Source organism: Perna viridis, chromosome 1 (assembly GCF_037379345.1).
Source record: "Perna viridis isolate PV_CMFRI_1.1 ecotype Kerala chromosome 1, ASM3737934v1, whole genome shotgun sequence".
Lineage (NCBI taxonomy): Eukaryota > Metazoa > Mollusca > Bivalvia > Mytilida > Mytilidae > Perna > Perna viridis.
This window is the reverse complement of record NC_142445.1, coordinates 35,919,479-35,945,416: the sequence shown is the minus strand read 5'-3', so window position 1 is coordinate 35,945,416 and position 25,938 is coordinate 35,919,479. Positions and strand designations below refer to the sequence as shown.

The following is a 25,938-nucleotide window of genomic DNA, read 5'->3' as shown; positions in this document are numbered from 1 at the left end:
CTTTCAAAAATGTGTTGTACTTTATGCGCTTATTGAAAAGATATGCAGACAGCTGTGATTCTATTCTCCATGTTTTTTTTTTTACAACATAATCTTGTTGCTTGCATTTATCTGCTTTATTGGTGCAACTTATGTGGGAGATAATTAGATTTATTATATAACACAGAGGTAATTTACTGGAATTTGGTGCAAAAATTCCACCTCTGACAGCTGTGAGATTTGACTGCATTGTGTGCCCTTGAACTAGTGTTATCGTCAACTGAAGTTAGTTGCGTGGGTAATATGTAATAAATGATTTGGAACAAAATGCTGATTGGTATCTGTCTATTTTGCAAGTGTTGTTAATTAATGTGGTGCTGTTCGGCTTCTTCCTATGAAATAATGAGATTGGTTTTTGGTTCTTTGCAATTGTTAGAGGTGATATATCAAAGACAACTTCAAACCATTTTTCACTGACATGCTAGCTTTTGAGAGTAAAAGAGAGTATTCATCCATGAAATAATTTTGTTAGTTTACCTTTACTTTCTTGTTCAGATTATGTCATTTACCTGTTAATCTTAAACATTTACTTGTATTAGCATTGCAAATTGTTAAAAGTGAATTTTAAGGGTGGGTATTCTTTAAGGCAGTTAAAATGTATGCCTCTTTCGCAATCTTAAGAATAAAATGTTTAAAGTCATAACATATCCATAGATACCACGAGGGTTAATTTAACTATCAAAATAGAGGAGGTGCATATTTGAATTTCAAACCTCCTACCCAATATTATCCAGGTCATGTGGTATTTAAGATAGCAAGAGTAATCAAGGGAACCAAGGTTATAGCGGTAATCAAAAGAATGTAATCAAGGGACAAAGACCAGACATGGAAAACAGACATACACAAGAGAGGACATAAAGTAACTAAAATCATACATACAAAGTAACATAAGCAAATGAGCAACTAGGACTCCACTAAAAACTGGGAGCATGGACCAGGTGCACCAGTAGGTAAGCATCCTCTGCTTTTCTAGAAACACCTGCCGAGTTGCTCATAAGAAGTCATGTTCTGGGTAGACAAAAGAGGAAACGAAAACTATGACACGTTGAACTAATCAGTTTTCATGGCAAAGATGGATACACCGTAACAATCCACAAGTTCGTGATGGCGACCGGAAAACTTCTATAGTGATGACTTCAATCTTGTAGCAGCATAAACCTGTTCCAGAAGCCTATTTGTTAGAATTCTAGCATGATACAAAAAGTCTACGTAGTTTCGGCAAGCTCTGGCATAACGTATGAATTATCCAAAGAAATGGAAAGCAGAATTTGCTGCATGTCCCATATCTTAGCATGTATAAGTTACCCCATCCCCTTCTCCACTACTCCCACCCCCTGGTAGATAGCACCATTTAATTTATTTCATGTACCACATTTAAATGCAGTTTGAACAAAACTTAAATGCTTTTAAAAACTGGCTATAAGAATCTCCTGATACTTCAATAAAAACATAGGTAGGAGGACTTGTGTAAAGGCATTTTATAGACGTATATTGGGATGTATGAAGTATTACAAACTGCATATAGGTGAACTATGGAGCTTCTTAAGCTTCAAAATGCCTTCTTATCCAAGAACATTTGTACTAAAAATAAACTTTTTAAAATTTTTTTGGATGTGATGTCCTTGAAAGATATCTTGATTACATTCCTTTTTTAATATATAAATTTCTTATCTTGATGTGTACATGGAAGTTTAAAAGGCATCCCTCTTGTACAAAAAAATATCAATAAAAATATGTTGCATGCCCTGATAGTTAAAGATCTTAAAAAATTCCTATGTCTGGGGCATCAATTCCAGGAGAAAAATGAAGATTATCATAATTATTTGATGATTATTGGGACCTGTTGCCTCAATCAACACAAAATAATTGTAAAATTATCTACACACTGGTGAGGAGACTTTAATGAGATTCCATCAGGGAAAGTGATCCTGCACTGCAGTCTAGATCTTCTTTTCCAGTTGAAATAACAAATATAAAACTGAAGTGTAGAGATTGCTTGGTGTCAGAGGTGCTTTTTGCCTGCTAGGTCTTGATTTATTTACTCCTGTTCTGTTTTATGAATCAATAATACAAAATACTTTGTTTATGATTAATTTTTAATGTAAAAAGCAATGTGAGGGTAATGGCAGCTTTTGATGTTTGGGATTGTTTTGTCATTTTAATAGGTAGCTAATCTTCACAACTTTAGGGCTACTGTGTTGGTAGCCCTGATTGGGGCATACTTGATAATTGTGGTACAATCTGTCAAGTCCTTCAAAATCATCATTGTCATTTCTACAGACAATATCATTACAATCTTTAAAATGTGACATAGTCATTGACAATATCAGATACATACAGAATAACAGCTGTTTTGAAGTTGACAGATAATATCACAGTGAGCCTTATAGGGCAAGTTGTGGTTTTCTGTCAAAATTTCAAAACTAACTTGATTCTGTTTATTCAGCATTATTATATACAATTATTTATGATTCGGCAATGCTACAGCTGATTTGACATAACATTGTCATTGGGAATATGTGGATATTTCAGTATCATCAGGTAGTTAGAACATTGAAAAACTAAAAATAATATGCTGTTTAGCTAATAGTTGGGAATACCCTACCATTTTTGCTTGTCTTTAATTTTACAGCCATAATTATTGCTGCTTCAGTGTATATGCATTTTGTATGTATGTTTATTTATAGGTTCATTTTTTACATGGCTTTTGAAACAAATTTCATATTGTTAAGTTTCCATTCCTTGCTTTGCAGAACGAGTCCTAAGAAGATATGGTGACTTAGGCGGAGAGGTCCACTTAGTAGACCTTACCCGTGGTGGGAATGGGCTAGGTATCAGTCTAGCAGGGAACAAGGACAGAAACACGATGAGTGTTTTCGTGGCTGGTATCCAGCCAGAGAGTGTGGCAGCTAAAGATGGCCGTATTGAGATTGGAGATGAGTTGTTAGAGGTAAAGATACCATACCATAGCATAAAAAGTCATTTGGAATTATTAATTTTTTTAAAATTTATTATCAATCATTTTTAAATTTTTTTTCGTACTGGTTGCTAAAATCCAAATTTAAGAAGATGCATGCCCTGTGGTGTAAGGGTTTCCTTGTCATTCATTGAAGACCCATAGGTGGCCTTGAGCTGACATTTTTCATCCCGATGGGGTTGTTGTCTCTTTGACATATTCTCGTAATATACTTTATAGTGAGTAATTTTCGCTGGTTCTAAATTTCACAGTTTGCTCTATAAATATGAGTGTTAAATTTTCGTTGTCCTTATTTTTTATGTCTTCAAATTTAGTGGAATGAAAATTTTATCTAAAATACCTGGACTAAATTTGGTATGTTTTTTTCTCCCTGATTCCTTGAACTTCATGAAAATTTCTCGCTTTACGATAATTTTCAATTTTTTCTAGCATGCCACTCTGACATTTCTTTTAACATCTGGAAACATGCATCATTTTCTTTTATTCATTAGATTTATATAACATGTGATATAATTTAAAAACAGATAACAAACTTTCTGTTGATACATGTACATGCTGACTACACTGCTGATTTCTGATTTATACTTTTTAAGGTAAATGGCCAGGTGTTATATGGTAGAAGTCATCTCAATGCATCAGCCATCATTAAAAGCATCACCACTAATGTTGTCAAAATAGTCTTAGTTAGGTAAGAAGTAGAAACTAATAGTATGATTTGTGAAATAGATTATAATCATTCACTTTCACTCCATCCTTGATGGATTAGACTATACTATAGTATAGTAATCAATGGAATTAAGATTCTGGCAGGAATCAAAAGAATGCAATTCACGGACAAAGACCAGACATGGAAAACAGACATATAAAGCAAAGAACATAAAGTAACTGAAATAATACATACAAAGTTGCAAAAGTAAAGGAGCAACTCGGACTCTGCTAAAAACTGGGAGCATGGACCAGGTGCATCGGTAGGGTAAGCGTCCTTTGCTTATCTAGAAACACCTGCATACCAATCACAAGTCTCGAATAGAATTTCTTTATCTTACAAAGTTTAAAAAAAATCTGCATTTTATACTTTGCAAAAAAGGTCTGATCTGTCTTGTTACTATAATTAGAAACATGACTGACAGCATGTGCAGTTACTTTGTACAATGTAGAGATCTTTCTTTCGCCAAAGGATGGGTGTTTTTGGCCCCTACAAGGTTGAATTTCTAAACATGGCAATAAAATTTTACCAGTTTGCATTTTTGTTAAGAACTTAAACGAAGTACAATAGCATTTCCATATTAAAATTTTTAAATTAGTTGTGGTTGAGTAATGACAAGTTGAATGTAGTAGAAAACTCAAGTTTTTACAAACATAATTAAGTTTTGGTACAAAATTGATGATCATTTTGTCAAATTTGTGATACCTAAAAATCCATTAAATCTTAGGAAATTCCACTTCAGAATATCAAGATATTACATGGGTCAATATTGGCACAGACATTTGTATTTCACATGGTATAACTTACACTCTGATTCAAGAAAACTAGCTGTTTTGTCCAATGATTATGTGCAGTACGAAAAGTTTATAAATATAGGCAATTAAACTTTTGGTTTAACTCTTTAGATCAGCATGTAAAAGTTTGTTGTAAGTCAAATATAAATTCTCAGATTAAATAAGAGGGCCGATTTTACCTGTAAATATACCTCAACCTTTGAGGAATTTTGTATATTGTGTTTATCAAGAAAAGCCTTACAGCCTTACACTCATCTTATTCTGAATTTCAATGTTTGAATTTTTGGATCTATTCTTGCTGTCTGTCTGGCATACTTTCCAAATTCTGTCAGTAAAAATGTAACTTTAATCAATCAAGTCTTGTTTTGATTGGTATTGAGTTAAAAGAGTCTGTCTGTCATGTATTCTGAATTTATTCCCACCATTTTATAAGTCATGCTTTTTATAAGTCATGCTAAAGATATTTGCCTTTAGGATTAATACAAACTCATAACAGTCTGATGGGTTATAAACTCTTTAAGAAGGTCTGACGTGATTTCAAGTTTTTGGCTTTTATCTCCTGACCAACAAATTTTGAAAAGGATATAACAGTACATGTATATAGACAGTTTGATTTCTGTAGTTTGATGAAAATAAATTGTCAAGAATTAAATTCCTGTCCAAATTAATTTCAAATTAAAAAGCAAAATTTGTTTTGCTAACTGGTATTCAATATTGTACTATAAACTCAGGATAATTTTTTTTTTTTTTTCATTGAGAAATAATAAAAGTTTACTATTACCCCTATTAATGAGTACATTTCAGTTAATATGTCCATGCTTAATGTAGGAGTCATCAGGTCAAATTGATGGCCATTGAATATGGACATGAAAAAAAATGCTTTTGGTATTAAATATGTCATATGATGACCTACCAATAGTTTTGATAGCAGAAGCCTCCTCATTGAGTCGAACACATGTCAAGATAAAAATACATCAGAAGCAAAAAAAATTATACTTTTGTTCATATTTACCCAGGATTATTTCTTAGACTATACCGTTTATATTTGTGTGTTATTTTTAATTGTTATGAATATATTCTATGTTGTAGAAGAGAAGATAATTTAGAACAGATGGCCGTAAAGCCACTACGCTCATATCCCCCGGGATCCACAGAAGTAAGTCTTACTTATTTTCAAGGCTACCAACATTTGGGGGAAGTCTGAACCACAACCATGTGTACATTTTGGCCTATTTTAGACATGCATTAGGTTGTACGACAGAGAGATTAGCATAAATACTATCAGTCAGTGACCAGATACCTAAATTAAGATAAAAATACCATAGACAGATTCAAAAGGGGAAACATCCCCCACACCCCCCTAACTATGCTAAAAAATTTTGGTTGATCATATAGAAATTAAAAAAATCTCAAGACCCCCTCACTTTCACCTCCAGCTGTAGAATTTTTGGATCCTCTGCTGAATACAACACTGAGGAATGGATCTCATAGAGAAATATTTCAAACAACTCATACAAGTTAGAATATGTTTATTTAATCAGCAATCATTGTCATCATAAACAAATACAAAGAACACTGCTGTGCTCTTTATTATAGCTTTTTCATTGCAAGATAAAATCAATATTAAGGTACTGTGGAAATGTGAACGTGGTCCAGGATGAAGAAAATACTTAATAAAACCTTGCATTTTTATCCCATCCAGTGAAAAAGATATGTTTTTTCAGTCCTACCATGTAAGGGACATTTTTCAGTCCTACCATGTAAGGGACATCTTCACCTTTGAAAAGCAGCTGGTTTGTTACTGTGTATGACATTCTCAATGCTAACACCAGTAGATAATGTAGTGCAAATTAGTCAACTAGACATCTCTTTACTGATCTAAATGTTGTATAGGTCCATCTAAGAATCCTGCAAAGAATAAAAAGAGGGGGATGAATAAATTGAGATTTTTTTGTCAACTTCCTTAAAAACGTTAAATCTTTTAAATAGTCACAATATCATTCAATAGCCAAATCAGAGTTGTTTTCTAAATTTAGAAAGTAATGGAATGGTTGAAAATATTTAAGCTGAATTCTACTGAAAAAAAATCCTGTCACTACTTTTGATTGGATTTAAAATTACTGGATGAATTGACATATTCAAAACAAAAAACATAAACCAAAAGTACTAACTTACCGTCCTCTGCATAATTCTTAGAATGAGCCTGTACTTAATTCTTAAAGTCCTTATTTACCATTGATTCTACAGTACAAATTGCATCAAATATTCATTTCTTGTGATTTGATAGCTTGTCTGACAATCTTCCCAATTGTCAGGAAATATATGACTCGGTTTGTTTTTTTATTTAACAACTAATAAATTTGTGAATGCAGTAAAGCTAAAGACTGAAAATTTAGAGAGCGAAAAAATGATGTACTGTAAGTTGATAAAGAATGCACATTACTTTTAGCATTTCCAAGATAAGCAATCAGTATGGAGATTTTTTAAAGATATTTTTTTAATTAATCGAAGATGAATACTTCAGTATTTAAAGGCTAGCAAACATTTTTGGCTGTTTTTTTTCCCCAGAATTTTTGTCCATACAAAATCAGTTTTATTATACAAATTTGGTGTTCTGCATCTGCATTATCTTTAAATCAATCACACCAAAATAGTATAATTTGTATAGTCCACATTTAGAAGAAATATTTTATATTTCTCAATTCCTCAAAGGTAGTCTAAATAATAATACCATTGTGTCTGTCAATTTTTGTTACTTAATGACATTATAAGAACCATTCAACTTATATCTTTTTCCTTTTGCCCATTTAGGAGTTATGACCCTTTCCAGCATTTTGTAAGAGATGTACAATGTAGTTTTTTGGAAATAAGTTATTGCTATTTAACTTTCAGGATATTTCCACATCACCATCACCTCCAAAGAAGGCAGTTACCTCCCCTGAAAACATTCCTTCAACCCTAGATGTCGTCCAGGTAGTTTCCCTTCAAAAGGTAAGTTGAGTTGTTGGCATATTATATGTATCTCTCATTTTTGGAGGAAATTTTGTGCCTTTGACCTATTTTTTCAGTCTGAATGACTTTTGGGGTTCTTTTGTGTTTCTGGGAAGGGGAGCAGGAGATTTCTATAACTGTATCACAGTATTTCAAGTTTTCAAACAAAATTGACTTAAGAATTTTAATGCTTCAATATGAGAAGTGTAATACCATAGACATGTGAACTCATTCAAAGAATTAAAATTTAAGAATGTTTTTCAGGGAGTTTTAGGTTTAGGTTTTGCAATAGTAGAAGAAGTCCGGGACACTCGCCAAGGCATTTATATCCGCAGCATAACACCAGGTGGTGTTGCAGCTCAGGTAATTTACATGTTATTTTATCATATTGAAACTTACTGAGGGGTTTCTGCAGGATACTTATTATATACTGAATAATTGATTTTGTCACTTGAAACTTTGACAAATACTATGATACCCCAAGATGCTATTGTATAGTTTTTAAGGAGGTAGACTGAGGGTAAGGGACATAACTGTTGAAACTGTTACAAGTTTTCATTTGAAAAAAAATGAAATCTGTCCAAGTTACCTTGATGCTTACATGTGATTGATACAAAATGAATACAAACATTCCAATGATTTGTAAGAGTTGAGTCCCTTACCCTAGGTCTACCTCTTTAATGAATCTTTTTTTTTTTTTTTTTTTACATCAGGAGTCACAATTTTACCAGCACATTTTCCTTTATATACAAAGAATACTTCTACACAAAATTATGAATTGAGCTTCTGACATTACCAAGTATGTAAATACATAAACCACTTATGTTTCTATAGATGGTGAACAGCTCATTTAGTAATTCGATGTTGTAAATGGATCAAAAGACGTCATTTGTACTTATTTTTATACTTGACATAAATATGGATTTTTGGATTACTGTTAGATATAGTTAAAAAATTATATAATACTCCTACTTGTAGCCCTGAATGTACCATTCTTTAACATAAAATAGATTTAAAGGGAAATTTGATACAGAAAATAGTTTACCAAAGAATTACATGTCCCTTTTATAGAAATCATTTATCTCAAAAGTCGAACTTGTTTAAAGACCAATTAATGACTAGGTTGTATTTGGTAAATTGTTATCATTGTAAGATTCAGTAATCAGCCAAAATTAGGTCTTTTTAAAGATTGTAGTCTTGAGGTAAATATTTCTACAATTACTAGTAGTCAATTATATTTTATCTAGGTTTTTTTCTCTTTCTCAGATATTTTCTTTTCTTAATTTGGCATCTCAGCAAGTTTGAATTGTGTGATCTGCCATGATTAGTTTTAAAATAGGTTGGTCTTATTAGAAATAAATTCCTGCCTGTCAGTTAGACTTTAAGAATAAAATCTCTTGACCATGCCTAAAGCTTTGTAATTTGTAAATTCTACAGACATGTCATCTCTAAAATAGATGCTGTGACAGATTATGTATAAGTTTTTTTGATAGATGATTATAGATGAAAGAAGAAGCTTTAGACTTTTAGAAAACAAAAGGACTACTTGCCTTTTGTACCAGCTGTCTGTACCAATTACAATTAGATGTTTGTAGAGCAGATCATACAAAAATATTTAAGACCAATTTGACATTTTAGAAGCAGGTCAGATGGAATATTTTGAATCAATTTATGAAGATCCATTATTCTAATGTTAAGCTATAAAATTGTCTTCCAAGATGGGGAGAAGATGGATTGGGAAATGTCAGAAGCAGCTGCCCTTAGACTTAGTAATTATCAATGTGACCTTTCTAATGCTTTGAGGGGAAACCCCCATGTTTTAAATGGATGTGTACTTTTATTGATAGTAGTCTGTAATCTGTAATACTGATGGGTTACATTTTAGCTCACCTTGCCAAAGGCCATGTGAGCTAGCGTCTGTCTGTTGTCGTCGTCATCCATCCTCGTCATCATTAACAATTATACAAAACTCTTCACCTCTGAAAGTACTTGACCTGTTGAAACCAAACTTGGTGTAAATGTTTCTTGGGGTATCCTGCATAGAACTGTTGTGGGGATTTTTGATTTGTCGAAAAACATGGCTGCCATTACTAAAAATAGAACATAGGGGTCAGACAGTAGTTTTTCACATATATCTCCTAAACTGTTAGGTTTAGCTAAACTCTTTCTATTGCTGAAATTATCCTTATTGTAAGGCCTGAAAAGTCTCCAGGAATAAAAGTTGTCAGATGACTCCTTGTAAGAGTTATTGCCCTTGAAAGGTGAAAAAATTACCAGATGAGCGATTCAGGCTCCTGGGAGCCTTTTAATTTTTTTTGTTTTTTTTTTTTTGTTTTTGTTTTTGTTTTTATTTTCAATGATGCCTTAATTTGATTGTTCATTGACAGTCTTCTTTTTTTTTCTTAATTTGTTGATGCAGAAATATTCGTAATGTACTATTATAGCAAGATCACATATGATGGCACATACTGAATTAAGGACTGAGATTTTTTTTGGGTGGGGTGGGGGGGGGGGTATTGTTGACAGGATGAGAAACTTGAATCACATTATGAAGTCCTCTGTAAGTTTGAACCTAGTAATAGCCAAGGTTCTCAAAAGCCTATTTTATATTTAGGTTTGTACTGTGCTCACTCATAGAGATGTTGGCTTCCTCATTCATGAATTCTGGCAGTCATTTGAATTGTATATTGCCAAGCAAGTTTGAAAAACTGTTTGTTCTACTGATAAATCTTAAGTGCCTAATTTCCTAATACAATGTACAACAATTATTTTATATAAGATAATACTACCTTTCCTGTGAATAAATCAAGATGGCGAGATTGTGTGTTTCACTGCTACAATACTTGGCAGATGGCTTATTACAATTATTCTTACACAGTCAGATTTTCAAAGTTTCATATCGTGAATTTCAAAGGAAATCTGCTTTCATTACTTTTTTATGTAACTGTGTCTAAAAAAGCACGAACATATTTTTGTTCTTCTTTCAGGATGGTCAGTTAAGTGTTGGTGATCAGATTTTAGAAGTAGGAGATAAACAACTTAGTGATGTCCATTATGATAAAGTAAGTTTTATGTTTGTGACCTGAGCTAAATACAGTTGATCTTCACTCACTCGAACTTGAATGGCTTGAACACCCAGGATTTCTCAAACACAATCCAAAATTTCAACTTTTCTTCTCTATAATCAATAGAAATAACCTTTGATTTCTCGAACACTCAAACTGACTTGTCGGTCCTTTCGGCAATAAACCTTAGAGAATACCCCTCACTAACTCCAACTGGTCAGCCATTTTGTCAGCTTGGGTAATAAATGGTGTGAAAAACTGAAACCCTATCACTAATAAAGGTGTCATTTTAGTTAATTACAGGTAATTTTTCAATAATCACCAATTAGGTAGTTTTAATATAACTTAGTACTGATTGAAGTTAGAGAATGTTCTGAAGTTGGCATAGAGAAGGCATCAATGAAAATTAGACAAAAACAAATTATTGACCAAGGAAATTGAATTAAGAAAAATTTCGTAGGTAGTAAGCAATTTCTAATGTTAAAGTTGAACCCGGACTGTCAACAAAAGAAATCTGGAAAATATGAACTTCAATTTCTCGAACTCCCAATAACTCCCAACACATTTCAATGGTCCCATGGAGTTTGAGCTACCAAGGTTCTCTATGATTTGGTTGTTTTATCTACTTCTTGAATGGCTAGATATTTGCGATATTACATCATGAGAGGATGTGATATTAAAATATGGCCATTGTTGGTTGTTGTATGGTTGTGTATCATTTTCTACAAAACGTGATTAGTTGAAATTAACTTCATGATGTTTCTTACATTGTTCTCCCATAACACTCTGTGACGTCATACACAGATGATTTCTAAGATTTCTACTATGGTGGATGTTGATTGTCAAGCAGCCAAATATTTCAAAGAAATCATAGAGGAGTAGGTTTTATAATTCATGAAATTTGAATATTGCAAAATATCAATTTGCACTATTTAATTTCAACATCATAAACGAGCCATGACGAGTTTAATTTCAACATCATAACAAACTCACTGTAGCTTGTTTGTTATAATGTTGAACTCACCGTAGCTTGTTTGTTATAATGTTGAACTCACCGTAGCTCGTTTGTTATAATGATGAACTCACTGTAGCTCGTTTGTTATAATGTTGAACTTATATAACTTCAGTTGATATTAAGTGATATTCAACTTTCATATTTTTCATTATGAAACCTATAAATGTTACTAATCATATTAGGGTTGCAAATTTTGATATGATGTACACATGTTTTTTGGTGTGACACAGTATTCAAACAGAGAACTGGTATTCAATTAGATTGATAGACTACTGTATAGAAAATACAACAATAAAGATCATTGTTGTGACATTGGGGACATCATTTTTTAGGACAAAAAGTTTAAAGTTGTTAAGCATTAAGAAGTATTTTATGTAAGAATTATGCAAATATCTGGCAAATGTGATACACCTAAAAAAGGCTACACATTTTTATTTTTGTTATTAAGTAGTTTTGTGGATCTATATGATGAAATGTGTTATCATTCATTCCAATCTGTCTGCTCTTAGGAGATAATCCATAGTGAAAATCCAATAGTTTCTGTTGTAATTGCCTGTCATTTACAGAGTTATCTCCCTTAATCTTGAAATCTTCAATGCATTCTATATAATTTTTATCTCATAAGAGCACACATGATTTGAAAAACCAAATGTTAATTTAAATTTTCTATGGCAATTCAGACAAAATATCAAAATTTTAAAAAATGTAGGCTTTTCACCCATGAATCACATTGTGCATGATTCTTAGTCAGAGTGCTACTTAAATACATTTAAATACAGTGGAACATGTTTAAATTGGACCTTATATATGCAGGTTGAAGTACACAAAAATATAGAAATACAAATATGCCTAGCTGTACAATACACATAGTTCTTGAAATTATTGTTACTAACTTATTTTCTTTGACAATTTGTCTTGCCAATTTTTAGTAGTAGATAGTAAAATTTTAATTTTTAGCTTGTCAGCTTTATGATAATTTCAGTTTAGATACTGAGAATGGAGTCATTGTTTAAATCCAGCTTGACTTCAGATGATTCAAATAGAATTCATTTTTTTGCTTGAAAATTGTTATAAAACTTGGAGAATCAGACATGATAGGGAACTACTTGCTGAAAATCAATCATCTTTGATTGCATATTTGAAAATTGCTCACTGAGAAAGAGAAAATAATTCAAATTGAAAAAATTAAATAAGATTAATTTAAAATAGTATGAAGTCTCTATGAAAATATATTGGTTTATTAGTTGTCAGATTCCACTTTGAATATATGTTAAATTTGTACTTTGACTAGTTGAGGATATAAGGGGTGATTTAATTCTACCTTCTTTTCCAACTGCATACTTTTCAAAGTTTATGATTTAAATTAATTATGATTTTATATTATTTAATATTTGATTTTCCAGGCAATAGAAATTTTAAGAAATAGTCAAGGAACAGTGAGGTTAAAAGTACGAAAATGTGGCTTAGAAAATACAGCTAACAGTGGACAGAGCTCTCATCCCTCCACGGTCTTTCAGTTGGAAAGTATAACAGGTAGAACTCTTTCGTTTTGGAAAAAGCTTGGCCAGTCGGAGGCAGACACTGGTAATGGGAAATTTCTCATCTTTCATTGGAGGCCAATAGACTAACTTTGACTGTTTTTTTTTTTTTTTTGGTAGGATTGTAGTCTCTTAAAACATTTCCATTTCCGTTTTCTTGAACCTGTAATTTCAATTCAATAATCAGAGTATTCTAGGATTGTTGTCTCTTTGATACATTCCCCATTTCCATTTTCATAAATACCAGTCTTTAAAAAAATCAGACAGAAGGTGATTCATGCATGTCAAAAACCCAGGGAATTCATTTTTATTTCTTGTTGAGAAACAGTTACAGATCACATAATAAGTCATAGTTTTTCATTTGGTTTTTGCACTTTCAAGAAAAAAATTAAATAGATTGTACATGAATTTACCACTTTGCATCATTGATTTGATTTGGTTGATTTTAATGGAAGATGAAAATATGATTTTTTTTTTAAATATAGATCTGAATACATAAATGATTATTGTAATGTAAAAATATAACATATATAGCTTCCAAAAGTATTGTTAGTTCGGTGGTATTTTCTACACCATGAATCATGTTTCCTTGGTAGTGTCTGAATTTTACATGGACTGGTACCTAAATCTATAATATCAATTCTTTAATCAGAGTATTCTGATTTCAGTTGAGTTTTCTAAGCAAGAGGGATGTGCTACTACCATATTTTTTTAATATGATTTTTGTTTTGTATTTTAAAATTTTCCTGAAAACTTTTACATTTAAATTAAAGCAATTTCAGTATTCATGAAAATAGTAAATTAAAAATAAAAAATTAAAATGCCTCTGTTGTTTACTGAAATCCTAATTATTTTAGACAATGGTTACAATTAACAATTACGTAAGCACTTTGAAAGCTATTGCACACATAATTACTATTGGTAATTGACTGGCTTAAAAAAAGCAGGAAACACTCTCTTGGTAATAGAAGTTAAGAAATCATGGCTTAATTGAACGAACAGAAATGCCAAATCTCAAGGTTATACAAGAATGTCTCATGTCTACGAGGAGAAGATTGTAGCAGTTTTGTGGCTGCTTTTTGCGTGGTTAAAAGTATTCAGTAATCTTTGGAACTATGTTTTCTCATCAATACCAGGTCAGGCCTCTTCTATTATGTATATTTTTTATCTGTCTGGCTCAGCTACAGTGAAACCAGTTTCAGGCAATTTCCTCCTTCTACATCTAAATTTTTGCCACCTATTTTCTCATGAAAGTATATGGAAAGAAGGCCACGTACTTTACGATGTATGACTGGCTAGTTCTGAAACTTACGAAAGCTCCATTGATATTTCTATAAAAGTGAAGGTATATTACTCTACCTGTGCACTTGATCCGTGTTTGTAGGTTTTGGTGGAGTTAAAGTTAATTTTTAGTTTTTTTAGTAGTTCTTTAATGTATGTAACAAGTAGAGTTAATAACACAAAACATTTTTACCCTAAACTCGTTTCATATTACCGTATAAGTGGTTATTTCGCAGTAGTATATTTTTCGCTATATTTGTGGTCAAAGTTGGAATGCGAAAATTAAGTCACGTGAAATATTCTTTGAGTGCAGTTTTATTCAAAATAAACAAACAAACAAAATAAAATAAAATTTTACTGCTATTTAATAGTTGTTTTATCCATCAATGCCATTTCTTGCATTTCATGGTTTCAACAAACCATGATTAGTTTCTTGTTATACCCAAAGCAACGTAGTTGTGGAGGGTATAATGTTTTTGACTTGTCTGTTAGTCAGTCCATCAATCCATCTTCAGTTTTCCGGATTTTTTTTTTGAAATGCTTGCAGATATTGACATGATTTTTGGTATGTAAGATCACCATGATAAGTCCATTCTGCTTTGATGATTTTTATTGAAATTACAGGCCTAGAACTTAGCATAATTCACAGAAATAACAGTTTTCCAGACTTTTTTTCTAAATACTTGCAGATGTTGACATGATTTTTGGTATATAAGTTCACTATGATGAGTTACAGGTCGTTTCGATCCGTTCCAATGATTTTTACTAAAATTACAAGCCTTGAACTTAGCAAAATTCGCAGAAAAAGTCGTTTTCCAGATTTTTTTTTCTAAACGCTTGCAGATATTGACATGATTTTTAGTATATAAATTCACCATGATAAGTTACAAGTCAAGTGTATGTTTTGTTCCGCTACAATGATATTTACTTTGGTTTAATTAAACTCAAAGAAATCAAAGTCTGGATTTTGAAATTTACTTGAATATCCAACATGGGGATACATGGGATATGTGAGCACACTCACTAAGGTTCTTTAATTTTTCTCTCAAAACACACCCTCATAGTTACTTAATCACAATTGGTGATTTTTCCTTGTAAGCTTTTTAGTCAACCACCGGAGAATTTGGTATTCATTGAACTGTTAGTCTTCCGCGAAAATTAGAATACGCTAAAAAACCATACTCATTGTTTTGGAAGAAAAATGTGGAAAAAAAAAGCACTTATAGGTAACTTTTACAGTAGTTTCTGAATATTTATTCTGTTCAGTTCTATATGAAGCAAATATTATCTAAAATTGAATAAAATAGTGACAAAAAAATCAGTTTGGTCATAAAAAAATGGTTTAATTAAAGCTAAGATGCTCATAGAGAGTTTAGTATTTGATTTATCATATACTTTTTTGTGTGTTTTTAGGGGAAACATCAACTGACCCTATGGAAGAGTCATCCCAGCCAGAATCTAATGATCCAATGAGTTGTGCAATCATTCCAGGGAAGGAAACTTACATTGAGATAGAGAAAGGCAGGACAGGGCTTGGACTGAGTATCGTTGGTGGTTGTGATACTTTGTTGGTAAGTTAGGATAAACAATGAAGATCCCACATGTATCAAGATTGTGAACATCCTGCAGATGTGTTTACCACAACATGATCTCTGTAGTTTATGTGAATTTTGAATGCAATTAACGCAGATAGTAAGTCTCTAAATGGTACCAATGTTTAAGATGAAAAAAAATTCAAAATTTTACAAACCATTTTCATAAAAGGCAACCAAAAATATGGATTGTGATAAAGTAGAATGAATTGATGTAGTCCTTGTCTTGGTTTTGTACTATTTAATCATGTGGTGAATTAAAATTAACTGGCTATATTTTTAGAAAACTATCTATTTTGAATCTTGTGATGAACTAAAATGAACTGGATATATTTTAAGAAAACTATCCATTTTGATTTTTAAATAATATATATATTGAAGTACCTGTTTAAAAATTTGTTTGGTAACAATTTTCATTCCTTTAGTGGTTTGGTATAAAACAAAATTACTTTGGGAGAACAGTTAATCATAGGGTATAAATTTTTGTAATTGCCAGTTTGACAAGATCACGAAACCAAGCTTTCAATAAAATTAAGGTTCATTTTAAACTTGAGACTCAGTTGAAATCCATAAAGTTTTAAACTCCACCAACTTATAAAAAATTTGACAAATCATGAAAATTGATGCCTACAAATAAAAATATCTTCACAGTATCATACATATCATACCAGTTACCTTAAGAGGATTTTGGTACCTCATTTTTGGAAGTAAATAAAAGTAGTCATACTGGTTGATCTGCCAACATGATATTATTATATTTAAGAAGCTTTTTTTGATATTTTTTGTTTTATAGTTAGTTTCAACATATTGATGGTTGTTTACATTTGAAAACTACACAACAAGTCAATATTAATATAAAATTTAAGGGGAAGTCTTTTTAAAATTGAGACTGGAGTTGGTACATGCATGTCCATACCCACCAAATTCACTTACATTTCTAATCCAGAAACAGTTACGGAACACTCAACTTATCCTAGTTAATCACTGAGTTCTTGAACTTTTGAGAGAAAAATTCTAGAATTTGAATGAAATTTGGCACTTTGCAAGAGTTATTGTTCTTGATTTGACTGATTAAAGTGGAGGATGATTGTACTGTTTTCTCAAAAATATTGATCTTAATGCAGAAAGGATTATAGATATTAAAAATATAACACATAAAGACCGAAAAATAATGTTTGTTCAGTGAGTTTTTCTACACCATGAATCCCATCTACCAAAGGCAAAAGGGTCTACTTTATATGGATTTGCACTTATTTTTTTAAGCTTTCATTGCGCATATAAGATACGTAAGTAAGTGTTCTTAACAGTTTTTCAGAATGAAATAATGTAAACATTATAATTTTTGCAGTGGTCAAATAATTGTTAAGAGTACATCCTGCTAAATTGATTTTTTACACTAAGTGTTAATTTTTTTCATAACACTGAAATTTGATACCAGTGATTATGTTCATTTTAAAGAATCTTTGAAAATACAGTAGCTGAATATATAGTTTTAAGTTTATCAGTGTCCTTGCCTTGATTGTGGGAGGCGGTGGGTTTAATCCTATGCTGAGTCACACCAAAGACTTAAAATTGGTAGACACGTTGTGTGAAGTATTAAGGGGATAGAGTGACAACAAGTTGGTGTGGTGTCAGAGTTATGTGTCTGAATGGAGTGGTATGCCTTCCTGAAGGCTGTTGCTGTTGTGAGCTGGCACAATAAAGATTTAGCTCAGCATATAGGAAAGTACAAAGCAGGGTCTATTGATTGGTTAATTATTCTTGACCTGAATGCATGAAATGTCTGCCATTAAACCACAATTGATCTATCTATTTTCTAAAAAATGTTTTTTGTTTTTTTTTTCAGGGTGCTATAATTGTACATGAAGTGTATGAAGATGGTGCAGCAGCCAGAGATGGAAGATTGTGGGCTGGGGACCAAGTGTTGGAGGTAAATACTACTTTGAGAAATCAGTGTGGTACAGGAAAATGATTAAAACAGGGTGTAGCTAACTTGGATAAATGGCTTTGTACTTAGTGTCATAGTGATAGTTTTAAAGCTAACAATCGAATTTTGTATCTGGTTGAAGCCATGGATATGGAAATGTGTAATGAAATGTCAAAGTATTTACATCAAAGATCTGTGAATCACATTTTTATTATCACCACAGACTGATGTTGCAATTGTTAAATGGCAATCAGAATATGGCCTCTGATTGTCTCCATGTTAACCTTTGGAGAGGTTAATAAATTTCTGAAAGACAGCAAGATGATTTTACAATTCTTAATGTAAACATTTTTACACAAAATGTATATAGATAAAAGCTAACTCTCCATAGATCCAATGAGGATATCAGTTACAAATTATAAGTAATCCAATGTAGATAAACATGTATGTAAAAGAACTCTACATCTATGAACTACAGAATTTGTCTAAAAGAAATTCATGACAAGAAATCTCTGAAAAAAAATAATTGGGCCAACTTTTGAAACTCAAAAAGAAGGATTAAATATAGATGTGTGTTAAAAAAAATTGATAACCACACAGACATGTTTTCCATCTCAATTTTCATGTCTTTGGAAATGTCCAAGATAACACTTAGCTGATTGCTTATAGCATCATTGGTCTCCACTATGACAACAGTGGTCAATTGTTTACATTTGAGTGAAAGTAATAGAGGCTTTTGAGAGGGCTGATAACTACAGAAAATGATGCTTTTATTACAAGTGCAAAATCAGTGTTATTCCAGTAAAATGTACGATATCGTGAGTTGTGTGATAATTTTCCCAAATCATTAAGCTACATTGACTTACCTTACATGGTTATCTTCTCTTTCCTTTCAGGTCAATAATGAGGACTTGCGTGAAGCCACACATGATTATGCAATACAGGTGCTACGTCAGACTCCTGCTACTGTAGGAATTCTTGTCTTCCGTGATGACAACCAAGTCAAAGAAGAAGACATTTATGATATATTTACCGTAGAGTTACAGAAGAAACAAGGTCGTGGATTAGGCCTTAGTATAGTTGGAAAACGTAATGATGTTGGAGTTTACATCTCAGATATTGTAAGTATTTGTGCAAAGTTTCCTATAATAAATCTCAAGATTCCCTCAGGTCCTTCCTCAACTAAAATTTGGCCAATCAGATGACTTGAAATTGAGGTTTGAGGGAAAATTAAGGATTTTTCACGAAACTTGTCTTTGGATGAATATGTGGATGAGGAGCCACTGCCAAAAAATTACATTAAGAAAAATATCCCTTTAATTTGAACTTGAATGAAGGTCTACATATTTGAAAAAGAGGAAAGGGCCTGCAAGTGAAATGGAGTAAAACCATGATTATAACAACATTTCCTGTCAGAAAAATATAAAGGAGAAAGGTAGATTCAATGAAAAAAATTTAAAAAAAAACATACTTGGAATAAAAAAAAACTATATTTTTTGCAGGTTAAAGGTGGTGTTGCTGAATCAGATGGTAGACTGATGCAAGGGGATCAAATTTTAGCCGTCAATGGTGAAGATATGAGGAATGCCACTCAGGAATATGCTGCAGCTGTGTTGAAGGTAAACTATTATGTTGTGAGCATATTCTTCAAGTTTTAAGTGAGCAGACATTTTGTTTGGCATACAGTCATCAGATTGTAATGAAGCAACAACTCTCTCATGTGTGTTTTTATGGCCAAACAGATTAAACAAAGTTACACAAAAAATGGATGATGCCCGACTGACACAATATGTGGTTCACAGATATGCTGATTAAATAACTCAAAGTAAACTTATCCATAGAAAAAATATGTTACATAGAAACAACCTAAAAGGACAACAATATTTTTTTATATTTTTTTTCAAATACTGCCATCTTTCACTAAATTAATAGATGTATGAGTTTCAAGTTTTAAAGAAGTATGCTCACTGTGTCCAGTTTCATGTAAATTTATATTAACTTTTTTGAATGTGTGATTTGTTTTGATGTTCATTTAGGGAAGTTTGGTTGAAATATAAATCATTGATTTCATACATATCTGAAAATTTCTTATAACAGACATCTGTTGGTAAAGTGACCCTGACAGTAGGAAGATTAAAGGCTGGATCAAGAGCATCGTCACGGAAACAGTCTAATCCTGGTGGTCTAAAAAAATCTGAATCTTCAGCTAGTAACAAGTCAAAGGGAGGAAGACACTCAAAAAGTAAGTAAAAAAATCACTGTAGTCTGTGGGCAGAAATTAATGACTACCATAAATTTACACCTCACAAATCACCTATTAAGTTATGATTTAAGTTAGATATACTTTAACTAAAATCACGTTATTTCTACCACCTAAGAAGCTTTAAATGTTTTTCATTTCTTTTTAGATTTTCTATATTTTTAGTTAGTTAACCTTCTAGTCCGATTTCTTACACTTGTTGTTGCAGTGTTTAATTTTATATGATGCTTTATTCATCACGGCTTTTACATCCTGATTTTCAGAATGCTGATTTGTTTATAAGACAAACTTTATTGGCTACGTGATTAATTTCATGTTTGAAATTTACTCTCAACTTCCTTGTATTTGTTGTCTTCATTATATAGAAATGTTTATAAATTAAATTGATTTGTTTTTTTGTGCTTCATAAAGTAATTATATCTTAAATTGAGTTAAAATTGATGAAATAAATCTAATGAAAATCAGAATCAATATGACTTTCCTTTTTGTTTTGTAAATTGATAGAAAATATTCAGGTAACAACATCCCATCAGAGGTGATTTCAGGGTTAAACATGAATATATTACCGCTTTAAATTGACCAATCTCACAGTTGTCTTAGAGAATCTAACTTCATGTTGACCCCTTGTGTAACCTCTAATGGGATGTTTTCAATTTAAAATAAGCGGAAAATCAAGATAAAGGGAGGCAACTTCAAAGATTTCTTTTAATTTATCAAGACTATTCTGAAAATCAGCATCCTTGAATGGAACTGTTGTCAGCTAACCATAAATTTTACCATTTATTCACAGGTCTACCTTCATCAAAGAGCTACTAAACCTGGTTATCTTTGGTTTCAAAACTTGTTCAAATCTTCACTTAACTGTTTCATATTTTATAATTTTGTTGTGTCCTGTACATTCCATAGAACTTTCATTATAGATTGAAATAGGAAGAGACATGATTTGCAAGTTGAGTGTTATAATTTGCATATCACCTATACATGTACATATGGAGAATTATATGATAATGGTGAAGCACCTATACATATGGAGGATTATATGATAATAGTGAAGTCCTATTGAGTGCAATTGTTTTATTTCGTCAGAAATCTGTTGTTTATAAACGAAGTATTTTTGTAAATCTTGATGAAACAATTAATGGCTGATAAAAATACGTTTTTTTTTTCTATGTTGAAGTTTTGAATGTGTCATTTTTCAAATACATAACTATTGTTCTCAATGAAAAAAAAATCATTTATTTTATTTTTATAAAAATGAGATATTTAAGTATTCAAGCCATTAAAAAAGATTTTTTCTCAAGTAGCATTTACATAAGTTATCTTAACTCATTTTGGAGTGTAAAATCCTGTTTTATGGTCAATTTTATAACCTTAGTTAAATATTTTTGCTGTACATTTTCGCAAAAATGGAATTTATAAAAAAAAAATTTTTAAGAACATCTCCTTTCCAAACTCTGCAATATCTATGAACATAGCTATTCTCATTATATTGCATAATTGCTATTTTTAACCAAATGTAACCAGGCTTTAAGTAGCTTTAGATCAGTAAGTTTCAGAGCATGTAGGATTAAACTGCATGGAATTAATGTCGAAGGCCAAACTAATTATTATATACATGTTACCATCTGCTCAAAGGTTTTGAACTTCAAAAAAAAAATGTTTTTACTGTTGTTAAATTGTCGATTGTTATACTTCTATAACCATAAGTGCTGCACATGAGAATCATATGAAGGGCTACACATGAGATTCATGAAGTGCTACACATGAAAATCATATGGAGTGTTGCATATGAGACTCATGAATGGAGAAACATGATTTTCATATGTTGCACTTTTGGCTGTTTAGAAATAGTGGATATTGTTTTGAAATGATTTTTTGAAAATCATTTGTTAAGGAGTCAAAATTGTAGTTTGAAATAATGAAAACTATGAGCATTCAATTGATAATCATTGAAATATAATACATTCAAAAAGGCATATTTTTTTTTACAAGTTCAAATTTCTCTTTTCTATTTGCAAGAAGTTTATTTTATAAGAACCACATGTCTGTGAAAAAAAACCTTTGAGAAGGTCTACTCGAGTAAAATGATGTTTTAAAACCATGGGTATTTATTGTTATTACAACCAAAACAAATCATGTTTACAAACAAGTTGGGAGAGTAGTAGTTGCACTGTGGTACATTGTCAAACACCTAGCATGGTCATATGTATTTAAACATTAACTGTCTCTCTCTCTTTACTCAGGGTCCATTAGGAAACTCCTTTTTATATCACTTGGTGGGATTTGTGAATGTAAATGTATGAATAAAACTGAATTTTAAGTTGAGAGACTTTTAAAACTTGATACTTTTGTAACACTCAACTAAGTTTAGATTTAAAATGTGCATCTGTTTCTTTGACTCCTTGTCAGGCCTCTGGTTTACTGTTACTGATGTTTTTACTTAATGAGGATTGGAACATCAGCATAGAAATTTGGGTACTTATGTAACCCAAGTTTGCAAAGCCTTTTTCTATACTTCAATCCAAGTGATGTATAAAAGGTATTGAAAAGCATTTTCTATGTTGTTACATTGTGGTGAGTCCTAGTTTACATTCCTCTCCTACGTCTATATCCTATTCTTGTGTGCCGAGGTTGTTGTAAAGAGGGCTGAGAAATCCGTTTTTTGAAAGCCATCATGTGAAGTCACAATGCTGTGATTACCATAAACTTTGTATGTGTAGTGTGTTTCATCTACTACTGGGTTACCAGTCTTTATGGCTGCTTTTTATATTTATGACTATCAACACTCTTATGGCATGGTGACTGATGGTTTTATACATTTATTTTGAATTACACATACTTCTGTGGTTTTGAAACATACCATATGCAAGTTTTCCAGAACCTACATATTTTATGATCAACAAATTTTCTATAGTTTAAAGCTTCCATACAGTTGTGATCTCTTATGACCATGTTAGGTTTTTGTTGGCAAATTTATTTAAGTAGTAGTCTTTGTAAGAATCATGCAAAGTCTGAAATATATGATACTCCCCTAAAAAGGCTACACATTTTTATTTTTGGTATCAAGTTGCTTTATAGGTCTATATGATGAAATGTATGATTATTCATCCAATCTGTCTGTTCTAAAAGATAATCCACATTGAAAATCAAACAGTTTCTATTGTATTTTAGTGTTATTTACTGAGTTATCTCTCTTAATTTTGAATTCTACAGTGCCTTCTGTATAATTTTAATCTCCAAAGAATAAGGGTTATTTGAAAAGCCACATGTTAATTTCTGTTTACTAATACATTTTAAACAAAATATAAAAAATAAAAATATGTAGGCTTTCCAACCATGAATCACATTTTGCATGATTCTTATCTGGAGTGCTACTTAAACACTTGTTTTGTCATAAAAACTCTTTCATTCTTGATAAATCTTGATAAGCTTGTTTTGTCTAAGAATAGTCTTTGAATTTAAGAAAATATTTTACATAGGAACACCAGGGATGGAAGGAGGGAATACAATTGTAACATATATCTAGTAGTTTTATAAGCTTTTAAATTATTCATAATATAGCAGAATATTTTACAACATAAAAAGATATTTCATGTAAGTTATATTTCAGTTACTCAAGGTTATCATAGAAATTAAGTACAAAATATAACTGATACATGTTACTATAAAAACCATTATAAAACTATATCAAGATGTTCATACTTCATAGATATCTACAGTTACATCTAACCCTTTTTATGTATCAGAAATTTACTGGAGTTTACCAAATATCAGTATACAAATAATGTCTTAAATTTTTTAATTTTAAGAAAATACGGGATAATTGATTTGGACCAGTGGTGCAAACCCAGGCCAATACCAATATCAGGGAACTTTTAGGGAGTTTCACCATTTTCCTTACCTAATGAAACTAAATTGTTATACCATACAAATTGTTTTGTTTTTGTTTAATTGGGTTGGTCATTTTTTGGGCATGTACTTTGGTTTAAACTGGTAAAAAAATCCATTTTCAATTTTAGTAATTTGACTTCTAAATGTAATTTCATAATAATCAATCTGTTTGGTCAAGGTTTCATTGAATTTTTGCCTGAAGTAGGAAGTTGTTGCCTCAGTTCTTAACTCCTTTAGATTTTGACCTAGTCATTTTCCTTTCTCATATCTTCTTTCCATTAATCACTTATCCTTTGGTGTACAGTCATCACCATAAAATCACACTACCATGGCAAGGTTAACATTTGAGTAACATGCATTACTTTACTAGTTGGGTAATATGAAAATTACTACATGAAAGTCTTTTATGTTCAGTTTACAAAGATAACAATATGATGGATTTACATTTTTTTGTAAGACAAGACATAGATCTTCAGAATTGAGACATGCTGTAATGGTAAAGACTAAGTCTTTCTAAACAATTTGTATCAAGATTTACTTGCATTTCTCCATATTCACACAACACACAAAAAAACAAAAGTTGAAAATCTCTAAATCTGCATCTACATGTTCATTTTGGGAACTTTAATCATATCATTTCAGTTCTAAAAATTGGTTCTGAACCGGGAGCAGCATGCTGTAGTGATAGTGCACATAAACAAGAAATGTTATGGTTCTTCTTTGGCTATTGCGCTTCAACTGCTTTGTGGTTTATGTTCATTTCATTTTTGTTTTTGTTTTTAAAATACAAAGTTAGATTTCATAGGCATAAATTTTACTTAGTTGCCAGATGAATGTTTTAATCTTTTGTGAATTTCTTTTTGCATGAACAAAAAATATTGAATGTTTTCCAAGTTTACCAAGTTTACCAAAACTTTTAATAAAAGTCAGGTTGTGTATTGTATACATCTGATATTTTTGGGGTAATAGTAAGGTAATCCCAAAAAAAAATCTTACCTACTTATTGTACCATTCTGTCACTTTATGTGTGTTTCTAACAAGACCCTGTTTTACTTTCTGTTCAGTTGACCTTTCAGAATCCTTAGGTTTTTAGCTTTAAATAATACTTTCACAAACATGGAAGCTTAAATCTGATCGGCCGATCAGAAAGGTCATCTGAACTGAAAGTAGAATGCTGTGTTGTTATATCTTATGTGCAGTGACTGAAGGGAACAAAAAGTAGTTGTAATTTCAATTAGATTGATAGAGAGGGAAAATATTTTTTAAGTAATTCTGACTTTGTGTACAGTATTTTAAAACCATCAAGACACCAGTTGAATCTATAAATTAAGCTGTCAGTAGCAGTCATTATACTCTCTGGTGATTGAATATTGACCACTGAAGCAAATGAAAGATCATTTATGATAATGTGGTAATGAATTAATATGGGTCAAATATGTACCTACAAACATGTACATATTTGATCATTGTTTACTTTTCATGTATTTAATTTGTTACATGTACAGAGAATTTAAGTGTTGATTGACAAAGCCTTTTCACTTTTATACAGTTTTGTACAGGAAAAATGCACATTGTTTTGTTTTAAGATATATTATATTTCAGGGGGTCATGGTGATTTGTAGCAGGAAAATTGTATTAAATAAAAAATATGTTTGTTTAATAAATGTGTTTCACTGGTGTTGCAGAAATGTACAAATTGGGAAAACAAATGTTGAAGTGGATGGAAAGTTACATCATATTAATTTGGCATTAAATTTAAATTGAAATCAGATTAAATTTGTATAAAATTCGCAAACTTATTTTTCTAAACCAATCAATTTAACCGTACTGATGAAAAAAGGAAACATCTACTTAATTTACAT

At 31.3% G+C, this 25,938-nt stretch overlaps 1 protein-coding gene across 13 annotated transcripts in view; it reads left to right on the top strand.

Annotated features, from left to right (window-relative positions):
- Positions 1–25,938, top strand: part of LOC148628555 (multiple PDZ domain protein-like) — a 157,630-nt gene that overhangs the window by 126,511 nt on the left and 5,181 nt on the right. For 11 of the 13 annotated variants that reach the window (XM_088590015.1, XM_088590004.1, XM_088589983.1 and 8 more), the window contains 12 exons: positions 2,793–2,989; positions 3,610–3,704; positions 5,606–5,672; positions 7,409–7,507; positions 7,772–7,870; positions 10,495–10,569; positions 12,991–13,120; positions 15,820–15,977; positions 17,845–17,928; positions 18,822–19,046; positions 19,428–19,544; positions 20,023–20,167. In XM_088590015.1, the coding sequence (XP_088446141.1) occupies positions 2,793–2,989; positions 3,610–3,704; positions 5,606–5,672; positions 7,409–7,507; positions 7,772–7,870; positions 10,495–10,569; positions 12,991–13,120; positions 15,820–15,977; positions 17,845–17,928; positions 18,822–19,046; positions 19,428–19,544; positions 20,023–20,167 (1,491 nt within the window). Of the gene's footprint in view, positions 1–2,792; positions 2,990–3,609; positions 3,705–5,605; positions 5,673–7,408; positions 7,508–7,771; positions 7,871–10,494; positions 10,570–12,990; positions 13,121–15,819; positions 15,978–17,844; positions 17,929–18,821; positions 19,047–19,427; positions 19,545–20,022; positions 20,168–20,975; positions 25,741–25,938 lie in introns of those variants that run through there. The other 2 variants (XM_088590044.1, XM_088590034.1) reach the window with 1 other exon arrangement.